Raw genomic sequence first — 14,055 nt, 5'->3', positions numbered from 1 at the left:
GTAAATACTGATGCATTGATATAACTAATCACAGATGCTTAGAAACTTGAAATGTTTCTAATGTTTTATGACAAATTGATACGTAGTTTTTTTAGAAAAGCTTTTCGTAAAGAATTTTTTTAGTTTTGTGAACAATCTGACTAACTTCTTTTGGGTTGCAGAGGGCTGACAGCTCCTGATGCTGAAATGCTGTACATGCAGGAGATAGAGAGAATGGACGGCTATGGAGAAGAGAGCTACCCTGCCAAGGTAAGCGTGGCACGAAGACTGGGCTCGCCAAAGGCATCTTAGTAATTCCGCCAGGAGAGCGGGGAAGCCCAGGGATGCCCTGCTGTGCAAAGGCCAAAGAAACGTAAAAGCTGAGGTCCTTGTGACCAAAATTTTGTAGTAAAACACATTCCTGTTTTGTGCTTTGTTCTTGGAAGTGCTCTTGAAATAGAGTTCCTTAAGGAGCCCAACTCTGTTTTCATATGTATTTACAAGATGATACATTTATATCTTGCAGACTTTTTGCCTTCAGCATAGGTCTTCTGAACATTTCCTATCTGGGACACAGGAGTAGGGAAGTAGGTGTGGTCATTGTGGTTCTTATGCATCTGCTGCCCGAGTGTTTCCTTTTTCGCTTTCTCCTCTTAGGATAGCCAAGGCAGCGACATATCCATCGGAGCGTGTCTCGAAGGTATCTTTGTGAAACATAAGAATGGAAGGCCTCCTGTGATATTTAGGTATTTTTCTTACATCTTTCTGTGCACTTTCTGTGGCTCCTGTTGGTGATATTTTTTAGTACCTGTGCTAGTTACATCGCTCACAAGTAAATCTCTCCCAAGGCCTCACTAGAAAATGGAAATATGCCCTTCCTAGAATAAAATACCACCTGACTGCAATGGTTCTTTTTATAAGATACTTTCTTCAAACCAAATTGTAGAAAATAGTGTTTGTAACGATGGCCTGCTTATGAAATGCTTAAAAATGTGTGACCCTTTTCTTACCATATGAAGGTCATTCTTTGTCTTGGTGTGAATTTTTCATTTGAGCTCTGGTTTCCAGGGCTATTTCTTGTGGAAACTCTAGGCCTTTCTCTGATTCTAGTTTGTACCAAAATTCCTAAAATACCAACATCTAAAAAAATTTCAGTTACTTCTTATAATGTTGATTTTTCTTTTCTTGATTATAAAAAAGTGATACTATCCATTTGTGGAAATCTTGGAATGTATCTAGTAAGAAGGACAGAAAGGATATATAGCAATGTGCTAACAGTGGCTGGCTCTGAACAATGAGATTTCAGGTGATTTAAATTTCCTTTTCAGTATTCTTTGTCCCTTCATTTCCTTTGCTTTACTATCTTTTGGGCCCTGAATTCTCCATGGTGATTAGGACCACAGAGCGTGTACCCGGCTTGGGGAGTAGATCCCCACTCCTAGGCTGTACTGCACTGGGTCAGGTGGCTCCCATTTGGCAATTGCTCTCATGTCCCCAGGCTGCTCATTGTCTTCCGGACATGCTGAGCTGTGGGGTAGGGGGTGGAAATGGATCTGGCCTGCACCGGAACGGCAGGACCCTGACATTGGGAGACATCCCACCGGCTTCCTTTATCTCACTGGATAGGAGATTCTTTTTTTTTTTTTTTTTTTAATTTTTTTTTTTTTTTTTTTTAGGAATTCACGTTCTTTTTATTTATTTATTTTATTTTTATTTATGACTGTGTTGAGTCTTCGTTTCTGTGCGAGGGCTCTCTCCAGTTGCGGCAAGTGGGGACCACTCTTCATCGCGGTGCGCGGGCCTCTCACCATCGCGGCCTCTCTTGTTGCGGAGCACAGGCTCCAAACGCGCAGGCTCAGTAATTGTGGCTTACGGGCCCAGTTGCTCCGTGGCATGTGGGATCTTCCCAGACCAGGGCTCGAACCCGTGTCCCCTGCATTGGCAGGCAGATTCTCAACCACTGTGCCACCAGGGAAGCCCTGGATAGGAGATTCTTAAATTGCCTTCTTTAATATGATGCTAATAATCTTTAGGTTTAACAATTAAGCACCAAATTACTACAAATGAATTTTATTTAATTAAATAAATTTAAATAAATCTAATATAATGGAGAAGGATAAAGAGGGATAGATTTTGTTCTTCCAGACCTATTTTTCCCTTTTATAAAATTATACAGTTACGTAATAAAATAAAATATTAATATATAAAATCTGAACATGGTAAAATAGAGTTAGAAAGTTCCAAATCGGAGTTTGAATCCTGGTGAACACACCCAGAATAGTTCACTCTTTGGATTGGAACTTTCTCTTCACCCTGTTCCACCAGCTTTTCAGAGCAGCTCTCCTCTAGTTTTGTGCCTTATTTTGCCCTGTATACCTGCAGAACTTAACAGTATTTGTCTGCTTCTGTGTTCTCTATCAACCCCACCCTCCATCTGTGCCCCTTTGAGGGAAGCACTGTCCCTTACTGATCTTAGTATCCTAGGACCTAACACAATTTCTGGTATTATCATAGTGGGTATCCTTTAAAATGTTTGTTGAATGAATGAAGGAGGCATTGACAACCAGCTGAGAGTGGGATATTTGATCAAACTAGTGCAGCAAATGAGGATAGATTTTACATTTTTAAATACTCTGCCTTCATTTTAGTATACATGCTTTTACTTCTTGCCACTAGCTGTTGTCACTTCAATTAGAAAATGCACACGAGCTGATTAAAACCACTGTTTTCTTTCTAAAATGATAAACAAATAGTAGCTTATATATTAAGCTCAAAAAGGAAAAACTCATATATTCTATCTCTTAGTAAAAAACCTGAGCACTCACATTGCCGTTTGCTGTTTGTTGTTCTTTAGGTGGCATGATATTGCTAACATGTCCCACAATAAGTCCTTTTTTGCATTAGAGCTGTCAAATAAAGAGGAGACCATCCAGTTTCAGACTGTGAGTAAACATTAGGAATCTGTATGTAATGTTTTTCCTGAAAATTAACACTTCCGTGTGTATGTGTGTTTGGGGGGGGTAGCATTAAAATTATAGTATTTCATAGTTTTATAAAACATAAAATTTTATAATACTTTATAATGTTTTGTATAGTAGTACTTAGCAAAAATTAGTTGCTCAGTAAATACTGTTGAATGAATGAATGAGTCTTTGGATAAATACTATCTGATTATGATCTCTAAATTAAAATTTTTTTTTTTAAATAAATTTATTTATTTATTTTATTTTTTGGCTGCATTGGGTCTTCGTTGCTGTGCGCGGGCTTTCTCTAGTTGCAGTGAGCGGAGGCTACTCTTTGTTGCGGTGCGCTGGCTTCTCATTGCGGTGGCTTCTCTTGTTGGGGAGCACAGGCTCTAGGCGCGCAGGCTCAGTGGTTGTGGCTTGTGGGCTCTAGAGCGCAGGCTCAGTAGTTGTGGCGCCCGGGCCCAGCTGCTCCGCGGCATGTGGGATCCTCCCGGACCAGGGCTCGAACCCGTGTCCCCTGCATTGGCAGGCGGACTCCTAACCACTGCGCCACCGGGGAAGTCCCTCTAAATTAAATTTAAGGGACTATTAAGTATGGGAGAGAGTAAACACTGGTATCTTAACTTCCACTGATAAGTGAACAGCTCTTTAGAAATACCATTTCACAGTTACTTTTACTCTCTTGACAAAAGCAATGAGTCACTGAGTCATTTTGTTTAAAAATGTCTTTGAGTATCTAGTCGTCAATAATGAAAAGGTTTTATTTAAAAATGTCTTTGAGTATCTAGCTGTCAGTAGTAAAAGTGGACATTTTCATAATTTTAGAATTTCTAAGTCATTTTGAAACTGTTTAATATAAGAATCACACTGTGTAGCAGCTTTTTGTTTGTCTTCATAATCTGAGTCCTAATTACAACATTCATAGGAGGGGTGCAATTTTAGAAAATGAGAGAATCCCAATGTGTGGAAAGTGACTTTGAAATAATATGTCACCCAATTCTGTCTTGTTCTCAGGTGAGCTCTGTATCAAGTTGTAGATGTGCTTTTGTTTACTTTGTGCATATTTTGTTTGCTAGGAAGACATGGAAACAGCAAAATACGTGTGGAGACTCTGTGTTGCGCGACACAAGTTTTACAGACTGAATCAGTGCAGCCTGTAAGTATACCCTGCTCACAGAAACTGTGGGAGGTGATGAGCTTAGAAGTTTTCATCTTGAACTATAGTATATCATCTAGAAAGGCAAATTTAAAAAAAAAAAAGATAACATTTTTATAATAATCTCTTCACTTTTGGATGTCAAAATTTTATTTCTCAGTTTTAGCTTTGGACCAACCTCTAATAACTACAGATATGCCTCTAAGATTTCTTTCAGCTAGTAACTAGAATTATTCTAATTCACGAAAGCTAAAATGGAATTTTTTTTTTTAATCAACATTTTGAGTAAAAAAAGGTTATTCAGCTTTTCAAGCCATTTGAAGAATTTATACCCCTTCTTCCTAAATGTACGTTTTCCTCAGCCCACATGGGTTTCCCCGTTTCTGCTGGATCATTCCCATCAGGTTACAAACATGCTGTAATATTTTACCTCTTAAAACTTTTCCTTCGTTCCATATGCCCTCTAGCCACGGTGCCGTATCTCTCTTCTCTTTTACAGCTGGTTTCTTCAAAAGAGTTGTATAATCTTGCTCTCTCGCCTTCCTTCCACCCCGTTTCCCCTAAGCTGCCACGCCACTGATGCTGCTTGTCAGAGTGACAGTGACCTTCACCCAGTGGTCATTTCAGGAGTTCTTGCACTTGACTCCCGGGCAGCACCGCACCTCTGCTCATCCCTTCCCCCCTGCACCCTGCTCTTCCTTGGCTGCCAGGACCCCACCCTCTCCTGCTTCTGCTCTTTCTAAGCCTATTTCTTCTCAGTCGGCTTTGCCGGTGTAATCTTCGGACCTCTTCTCATCTACACTCATTCTCTAGGGGATTTGGCTTGACCCCAGGCTTCAAAGCAGCATCTATATACTAAAGTGCACCCGACTTCATTTCTAGTCCTGTCTTCCCCCTGAGCACTTGACTTGCACACCCTACTGACATCTCTACTTGGGTGCCTAACAGGCTTCTCAAATTTGATACGCCTCAAACCAAACGCTCGATTTGCTCCTCTTCCTGCCCCAGAGTCTGCTTCTTCCTACTGTCCCCCATTTCGACAGGTGGCGGCACACCGTAGTCACTCAGGCCCCAAACCTAGAAGTCCTACTTAATTCCTGTTTCTCTTTCATCCCACATCCAATTTGTCAGTATGCTCTGCAAATTCTGCCTTCAAAACATATCTAAATCTGACCATTTATACAACTCTTTCAGCTGATGACTTAGTGCTGGCTGCCATAGTTCTCATCTGGAATACTGCTGAAGCCGCCTTTTTTTTTTTTCTTTTTTTGGCTGTGTTGGGTCTTCGTTGCTGCGCACGGACTTTCTCTAATTGCGGAGAGCGGGGGCTACTCTTTGTTGCGGTGCGTGGCTTTTTATTGTGGTGGCTTCTCTTGTTGCAGAGCATGGGCTCTAGGCACGCGGGCTTCAGTAGTTGTGGCACGCGGGCTCAGTAGTTGTGGCACACGAGCTTAGTTGCTCCGCGGCATGTGGGATCTTCCCAGACCAGGGCTCGAACCCGTGTCCCCTGCATTGGCAGTCGGATTCTTAACCACTGCACCACCAGGGAAGTCCAATAACTTTAATTTTTATGGTCATTTCTTTTAAGGCTCTCAATCCAGACTGTGCTTAGTCACATTTAAAGTGATAATGATCCTGAAGTGTTGATAGACTCGTTCTCATGGTCCAGATGGGCATGTAACGAAACCGCAGCAGGCCTGGAACTGGGCATTGAATTCTGGACATCAGGTTCACGCTGGAGTGACCAGTGGCTCAGGAGATGGACTCTGCTTGCGTAGAAAGGAGGACTTTGCTCCTGAGTGTCCCCTTCCCCGCTCCTCAGTCCTGATACATTGTCTAATGGTGCTTGGGATGGCCTTATGTGAGTCCTCTAACCTTGACCTAGGTGGCTCTATTTTAGAATTTATAGAATGGTGTGATCCATCTTCAGTCTTGCTCTCTCTCTCCACTTTCAAAGTACTTTAGGTAACAGAATCATCTTTTTTATGTCACCCAAGCCTTAAAAATGCTAGATAACAACAATCTCTTTGCTTTTTAATTTATAAAATGGGGGAAATGGGGCTTTTACTTAACATTTGTTTAGGGTTGGAATAAGAATTAAATGAGGTAATGTCAATCTCTTAGGTGAAATGACTTCTCTCCCCCTCTTCCCCACCCCAAGCCCCAGAACTGGACCTCCTGAATTTATATGAGAAGAGCCTGGAAGGGAAAAGGACTCTTGAGAGGGGTCTTAGTATGGGAGGCTTTTCTCTCTCCTCTCTGGGGAGAGCGGGGGAAGGGGAGGTTGGTGTCCCCCAACCTGCAAAGCCAAGTGGTAGAAGTTTCCACAGACTTTCTCTAGACGGGGGAGTTGGATTTCTGTCACCAGTGGGCTGCTTGCTGAGCCTTGTCAGAGGGTTGGTCTGTGTTCCCTGCAGTTTAGGTGTAAACTAAATATGGGTGAATACAGCAGCTGGTCTCTGTCCTGGAGACTTTTGTGATCAAGAGATTGACTGGAAGGGGATGGGGTTGCCCTACTTCTTCGAGGCCTACTGCAGGGTTTGAAGAGACTGTGAGAGGCTTGGCAGAAGAGAGTAACCCCTATCCCATTAAAGGAGAGTCATTGAGATCAACATTTTCTAGGTATTTCCACCATCCAACATATTTTTTGTTCATCCAAAGCTCACTCCTCTAGCACTAGCTAGAAATGTATAAGAAAGGAAGCTCACAAAGCGAAAGTCGGACGACTCTTAGCAATTCACAGCCTTTACAGCTCAACTGTAAATGCTTAGCCATGAGCATCAACTTCAGTCCTCACTCACTATTTCATTCATTTATTCAACAAACATTTGGCACCTTCCTTGTGTGCCAGGCACCAGTGGTACCATGGTGTGTCGTTTGCCTCCATGGAGCCTACGAATCTGTTGAGGTTGGGAGCGGGTGAGACAGATAGTCAGCTGTTAGGGGCATGTGCTCAGGAGTCTGACAGACCTGCCTGGTTCAAGTGCCAGTTCTGCTTATTTGCCACAAGGCCAGGAGCAATTTACTTAATCTCAGGATCAGTTTCCGCATCTGTAAAATCAGGATAATAACCGGCCTCGTTTATGGGGTTGGTGTTAGTATCCCATGAGGTAATCAGGTATAGCCTTTAGCACTGTTTTCAGTAAGTAATATCATTTGTTTTACTTGGGCTAGCAGCCTTTTCTTATTTTGTCATCTCCAGTACACGCATTCCAGTGGTTTTTTTTTTTTCTAAGTTCTTCAGCTGCCTCATCTTTAGCAGCACCCATCAGCATCGTAACTGCCCCAAAACAGAACCAACAGTTAGTTACACCATTTTCTCCTGCATACTAAGTTTAGGATAGCTGATCTCAGAGCAAACTGCCTTTATAAGAATATTGGCAGGAAGGAAGAGGAGGTTAGAATATTAGAACTGATGGCGCGGCTGCCTGCGTCAAACAGTTTGGCAGGCAGAACACGTACTAGTTTGTGTTCAGCAGAAGTGGCCTCTCCAGGGGGCAGGGTCGCCTCCATCCCGGGTGCCGCCAGCAAGGGGCCAAAATAGATCCCGAGTGTGGGAGTTGCCGCCTGTGCTGCTAAGCTCTGCACCCTTGGATTTTGGGTTTAACACGCTTAAGTTTATTCTTGTTCCCGCTGGGCAATCCTGGACATGGCGTTGGAGGTTTCTATCAGCAACCTTTCTCCCCATCTCTGAATTTTGAATTTATAGTACTTTAAAAGTTTGGTCAGTTTACTGAGTCTCTGGACTAAATATAAAGTTCAAAGGACCCTAAACCTAGTCCTAAACCTAGTCCTAATAATGGAGAATAAACCTAGTCCTAACAATGGACCTAAACCTAGTCCTAACAATGGCCTAAACCTAGTCCTAACAATGGAGAATAAAGGGAAAGAAAATTTCAAGGCTACAAAATGCAGTGTCTTCAAATTCTGGACACGAATTTTAAGAATATATTAATGTGCAGTTAAGGAGTGCTTAAAAAAAAAAAGACCCAGACACACCCTCCTGACTTGTTCCACTAAGGAGGCCTCTTCTACTAATATATAATGCTTTACCAATTGATGCAGGTATTTTTGCAGTCTAATGGAATTAGCATCCATTTTATTACTGTTAAGTAATAATTACTGGCAGAATGGGGAACATCCTTTGGGAAAGAGACATCTATTCTTTTTTTTTTTTTCAAGACATCTATTCTTCATCAACAATCTTAATACTTTCCAGCGATAATAGAAGGATATTATTAAAGAAAGCATTTAATCAAAAAAAGTCAACTCTTAAAAGCAACTGTAGCTACTTGATAAGCTCCTAATAATCAGTAAATTTTTTTAAATCTCAAAAATCTTGTAAAAGTTAGCTAATATTTAGGGTTTGAATATAGGAAATTAGTTGTTAGAGTGCTAAGAATAATGTTAATTTATGAGACATGAGGCTTGATATTATGGTAAATTTACTGATTAAATGGAGCTAGTGTTTACTTTGTGGATTTTCTAGTAATTAGTCCTTAGAACACTATAACCAAGGGTCACAATATTTTTTTTAATCTGTTATATTTTCAATTTTTAAACTGACAGGTAATTTAATTTAATTTAATTTATTTATTTATTATTTATTTATTTATTTATTTATTTTTGGCTGTGTTGGGTCTTCGTTTCTGTGCGAGGGCTTTCTCTAGCTGCGGCAAGCGGGGGCCACTCTTCATCGCGGTGCGCGGGCCTCTCACTATCGCGGCCTCTCTTGTTGCGGAGCACAGGCTCCAGACGCGCAGGCTCAGTAATTGTGGCTCACGGGCCCAGTTGCTCCGCAGCATGTGGGATCTTCCCAGAGCAGGGCTCGAACCCGTGTCCCCTGCATTGGCAAGCAGATTCTCAACCACTGCGCCACCAGGGAAGCCCCACAAAATATTTTTGTAGTCAGTAATTATGTGTCACATAAGCTCATGAGCTAGGAACAAATGGTCAAAGGTTTTTCAAAAAGTGCTTTGACAAAATTACATCATCAACAAAGCCAAGAATCCTATGTGTTTAGGTTCCTAGATCTTATTTGCAATATAACTGACCACACATAAGAACAAAACAAAAAAAATGTCTACCTCTCTTTTAAAAAGATTGATTTACCAAAGGACTTTTCTGTCTCTTGTTTGTGAGCTATGTTTATTCAAAGATGGAGCTTGCTGTGAATATCTTAAAATCTCAGATTATCTGATAGATATTAGTCGGCACTCCTGAATATTCTCATTCCTTTTTAAAAAGTACACTTAAAACCAGAGAGAAGTTTCTTGCTAAGAAAGGTGAATGGATTTATCACAGGCCCACCAAACCAATTTTCCTACTGTTTTGCTTTCCCTATCTTAGTTCCTTAGAGGAAATATAGATTCTTAAGTTTCCAAAGTTATAACCTTATCTCTTCATGGAGGTGGTCAGTGTTGAGCCAGGCCTACAGGAGAGATGCATTTGCACTGAATCTTGCTTCCCTTGGGATGAGTTTGCGGCCCTCTGGCGTGGCCTGTTTTCCCCTCTGCTTCTGATCACTCCAGAGGTTCCACCCAAATGGACCAGGGAAAGTTACTCCTGCCCACCCCTCTGGTAGTCCAGGTGACTGACGCCCCATGAGGCTCAAACCCTGGAGTGTGGTCAGAGGGATCTGGGCATCAGGAGAGGGCCGAGGCCCCAGGTAAGGACAGAAAATCTCCTTTCTTTTCTCTAATTTATGATTGGATTAGTTTGTCTCTTTTGCTTTAGAAGATTTATCGTTTTACCTTCTTATTAACTTATTTTGGTAGAATTAGGAAGGTTATGTGTATATGAGTATATGTGTATATATATATATATATATATATATATATATATATATATGCTCTTCTCAAAGACATGTCGTATTTTACAGGCAAACTCAGACCGTCATAGTGAACCCAGTTAGGAGGAGGTCTTCTTCGAGGATGTCTCTGGTAAGAAGGCAAAATACAATTGCTCTTTTTCTTTTAGTGATGTCATCTTCCCTAATAAAATATGCTTTTAGCAGTATTAATTTTTAGTTTGAACCACAAAAGTGTGCTGATATTTGACCAAAGAAATGGTGATTTTCCATAGCTTAAGCCTAATATTTATATTATATAATATTTATTATATTATACATATTTAAATACTAGGTCCAACCTCATATTAAAAATTTTGACTATTAGCCAAGAGTAATCAGTAGATATTTAAAATACTAGATGATTTTGCCTAATAAGATTAAATATACTACATATAAGCTTCTTATGTTCAATTGTTTATATAAGAATTCAGGAAATTCTTGTCTATTCCTTCTTGCTCTTAACTTTTTGGATACAGCTTGGTTTCTTGTGCTGTCTGATGTCTGATATCAGCGCATAGGGCTTAGCATTGCCATTCTGGCACTGAAAATGAAACAATGAAATGATACACTGAAAATGAAACACTGAAATGATACACTGAAAAATGAAACACTGAAATGATACACTGAAAATGAAACACTGAAATGAAACACTGAAAATGATAGATATGGTAAGATCTATAGGGTCTTCATATTTATTTTTCATATATAATATGTTTGGCTGCTTTAGAAGTTTTTAATGGAGAGAAAGAAGCCAGCAGAAAATGACTTTACACATATTACATAGGCAATGTGTTTTAATGCTGTTTCCAATTTTCCATTTCTTAGCCTAAACCCCAGCCCTATGTGATGCCTCCCCCACCCCAGCTGCACTATAATGGACATTATACAGAACCATACACTTCTTCCCAAGGTAAAGTACACTATTTCTGAAATGCCTTACAAAATTATTATGAAAAAATTAATGAGGGCTTGGAGATCTTGAAGCCAAGATAGTTTTTGGCTGAAGTTACATCCAGAATTGTTGTCATGATTATAGCCAACCTGGATTCATAGAAGAAGCTGCCATTATAGTCAGTTTTTTGGAAATGGGTGGAAAATATTCAATATCAAATTTTGATGCTCTGATTTGGTCCCAAATTTGGCCCACGGGCACTCCTTCGAGGTGGCTCCCGGGTCCTGTTAACACCCCCCCAGTAGCCTTTGAGTGCTTCCTTGCTTTCCAGCCTGGGATGTCCCAAGCTCATTTTGTCTTTTCCTGCCTGAGCCCTTCCCATTGTAAAGTATTAAACATTTTATTTTTATCTCTTTATGTTTATCTTTCACATGATGAGTATAGGGAGCTGTATTTAAACAGCGCCTCCGAAGCTAAATCTCCAGCATTCATTTTACAGACTCTGTCTACAGGGCTCTACTATAAAGGCCAAGGAGATTTATGCAGAGAAGTAATTCCACATCTTAAGAAGCTTGGAATCTAATAGTGGAGGATAAGACAAGTACACAAATAACTTAAATACAAAGAGAACATGATTGTTGTGATGAGAGAGGGCGAGCAATTGCTCATCATGTTGGAGAGACTGAGAAAGGCTCTTTGGACCTCGAAAGATGGGTAGATTTCCACATGTAGAGAGAGGCGGGTTCCTGGTTGGGATTGCTCCTCCTGGTTTTGTGAGGGGGGGGGTGGTGGATAGTGAATGCATTGGCACAAACAAGGAAGAGGGTGTCTGGACTCAGTCCCACAGGGAACTGGTAGAACATGGTGTGTGAAGGGACCAGAAGGTGGGTGGTGACGCATTGTTGGTGCCGGGCCTTGTGTGTAAGATGAGACTTTCTGTGCAGTGCGACGGGTGGGTGGGAGGGGATGGATTGGGCTCTGAGTTCCCAGAGTGTCCCCCTCAGAATGTTTTCACCTTCTTCACGGTCTTCTCCTCCTTGCACACTGCCCTCCATTGGTTTTGTGACCCCAGCTCCCACCCACTTCCGGGAAAAGGCTCTTCTCTCTGCACTGTTAGTGTTTCCTTGCTGTTCATCCCTTTTCCTCCATCTGCAAGCATCCTACTATTTTTCCTCTCTTCTCTCTCCAAACTGCAGTTTGAATTATTTTTTTCTCTCATTTCTCACCCCACTTCTGAGAGGAGCACCTGTGTGCTCCTTCTGCCTACCGGTCACCCCTTCACTCCTCCTACCTTTGCTACTCTGTTCAAGCTGCCCTCTCACAGGTCCCCAGAGCCCCTCACCTTCTCCTTCCCATCCGATTCCAGCAGTCTAGCCTCTTGACAAACCTCTCTTCCCTGCGCTGGTTCTCCCTCCTCCTGTACCATCAGCGTTCACTGCTCCGAAAGTCTGCCCAGGGCCTCCTCTCCCTCCGCAGGCTTCCGCAGCGCCCTCGTTTCATCCGTGGTTCGGGTTTTGGCGAGGATGACTGTCTGTGTTTCCCACCCCGTCATCACTGCTATGCTCCAGCCCCACATTTCATCTGTCTGACAGCTGTTGGGGCAGTGTAGGGAGCTACTGCATGTGAGCCCTCAGCGGGCTACCAGGCTGAGTGGGAAGCACTCGGTGAATATTATCCACCATCACAGCTTCCTGAAGACTGACATCCTGCATCTGAGCCCATCACTCTACTCCACAAGTCCCTTTGCCCAAGTTCCTTACTTCTTTACGACGAAGTCACCCTCCTGGTTACTTGGATTCCAAACTGCATGTAATTTTCCTTTTCTCTTTTTGCCTTCAGTACCCAGACAGTTGCAGATCCTGTTGCCTCTGATTAACTTCACGTAACATCTCTTCCGTATCCCCTTCGCCCCCTTCGCCCTGTCCCTCTGCTTCTGCCAATCCAGTTCTTTTTTTTAAACGTCTCATTAGTTATTGCATCACAGGAGCCGATATCTTCAGTCTTCAATCCCCACCCTCCCTGGTTCATCTGACACTCAGCAGCCAGGCTCATCTTATCCCATCTCCCTGACGATCGTTCCTTTATCTAGTGTTCAACGTTCTCTGTGATGTTTCTTCATGCTGCGCTTGCAGTCTTATTCCCCACTGTTCTGTACCCTCTCCAGCTACCTGGTACTCCAGCCAGCCCGAGCACGCCCTCCATGCCTCGTCTCCCGGCTTTGCCCGCACCGCTCTGTCACCCGCAAGGGTCCTTATCCCACGCACCCTCCTGCCCACGTGCCTCCGCCCAGTCAGGACGGGCTAGGCTGCGGTGTTCTAAGCTCTTAGTGGCTTACACGGGAAAGCTTACTTCTTTCTCAGGTGCCCCGTCCATCGTGCCCTGGCAGGCGGGCTCTGCTCCACGTCAGCCTGCCCCAGGGACTCGGGCCGGGGTCCCTTTCCATCTGGAATGTTGGGCACGGTGGCAAGGAGAGGGGAGCATGGAGATTGCTTCTGTAGCCTCTGCTCACTTTCCCTTGACTGTCACTCGTCACGTGGCTGTGCCTGCCCTCCAGAGGTGAGGAGGAGGGATCCGAGCGATACGAGTGCACTCAGAGGTAGAGAGCCTGGCTACTGATGAAACCCCACCCCCATACCCCAAGACCCCTTGAGGGCTGTATCCCCTGGGAGGTTGTTCTTGGTCTTCTCCTCCCTGTCCCATCAGCCTGGCCCAAGCTGGAAGCGATCCTTCCCTCCTCCGGACTCCTGTAACGCTTGTCTCCTTTAATTGTCACGCTTCTTCCTTGGATTCTGGTGATTTTTGTACACACCTTTCCCTTTATATTTATCTGGATTCCAGTCATTTTCCCCCTGTTAGTTCTTAGCATAGTCTTTTACACATACAGACCCATAAATGAATGGTTCGTGGGGTACCCAGAGGAGCCTGGAGATGGGGAGGCCGGGTCGGCGGGTATTGTGTTAGTCTAGACGGGCTTGAATGAGGCTGAGCTGTGACAGCAGTGAGTAGAGGGGACTCCGTAGACGCAGATCGCAGAGTGTTCCAGATACGGGAAATGGACAGGAACAAGGAAGCATTGTGTGTCCACAGGAAGAAACAGGGGTGCGTTTGAGGCCCATTCTTTGGGGCTGTATGTGCCACACACGAGACTGTGGCATGTTCACTTTGATAATCATTTGGCACTTAAACTGCCAAGAGGCTTTTGAATCGAAAA

General features: G+C 43.0%; 1 protein-coding gene across 4 annotated transcripts in view; it reads left to right on the top strand.

The window, feature by feature from the left end:
- Window positions 1-14,055, top strand: part of PTPN21 (protein tyrosine phosphatase non-receptor type 21) — a 65,070-nt gene that overhangs the window by 35,663 nt on the left and 15,352 nt on the right. For all 4 annotated transcript variants that reach the window (XR_009007423.1, XM_057542394.1, XM_057542395.1 and 1 more), the window contains exons 7-12: window positions 162-249; window positions 637-725; window positions 2,834-2,921; window positions 4,022-4,101; window positions 9,983-10,043; window positions 10,778-10,862. Coding sequence is in view for 3 of the 4 variants with exons in the window: in XM_057542394.1 (XP_057398377.1) it covers window positions 162-249; window positions 637-725; window positions 2,834-2,921; window positions 4,022-4,101; window positions 9,983-10,043; window positions 10,778-10,862 (491 nt within the window). In the remaining variant the exon portion in view is untranslated. The remainder of the gene's footprint in view (window positions 1-161; window positions 250-636; window positions 726-2,833; window positions 2,922-4,021; window positions 4,102-9,982; window positions 10,044-10,777; window positions 10,863-14,055) is intronic.

The sequence above is a fragment of the Balaenoptera acutorostrata genome, chromosome 3 (genome assembly GCF_949987535.1).
Source record: "Balaenoptera acutorostrata chromosome 3, mBalAcu1.1, whole genome shotgun sequence".
Taxonomy (NCBI): domain Eukaryota; kingdom Metazoa; phylum Chordata; class Mammalia; order Artiodactyla; family Balaenopteridae; genus Balaenoptera; species Balaenoptera acutorostrata.
This window is presented reverse-complemented; position numbering and strand designations above follow the sequence as displayed.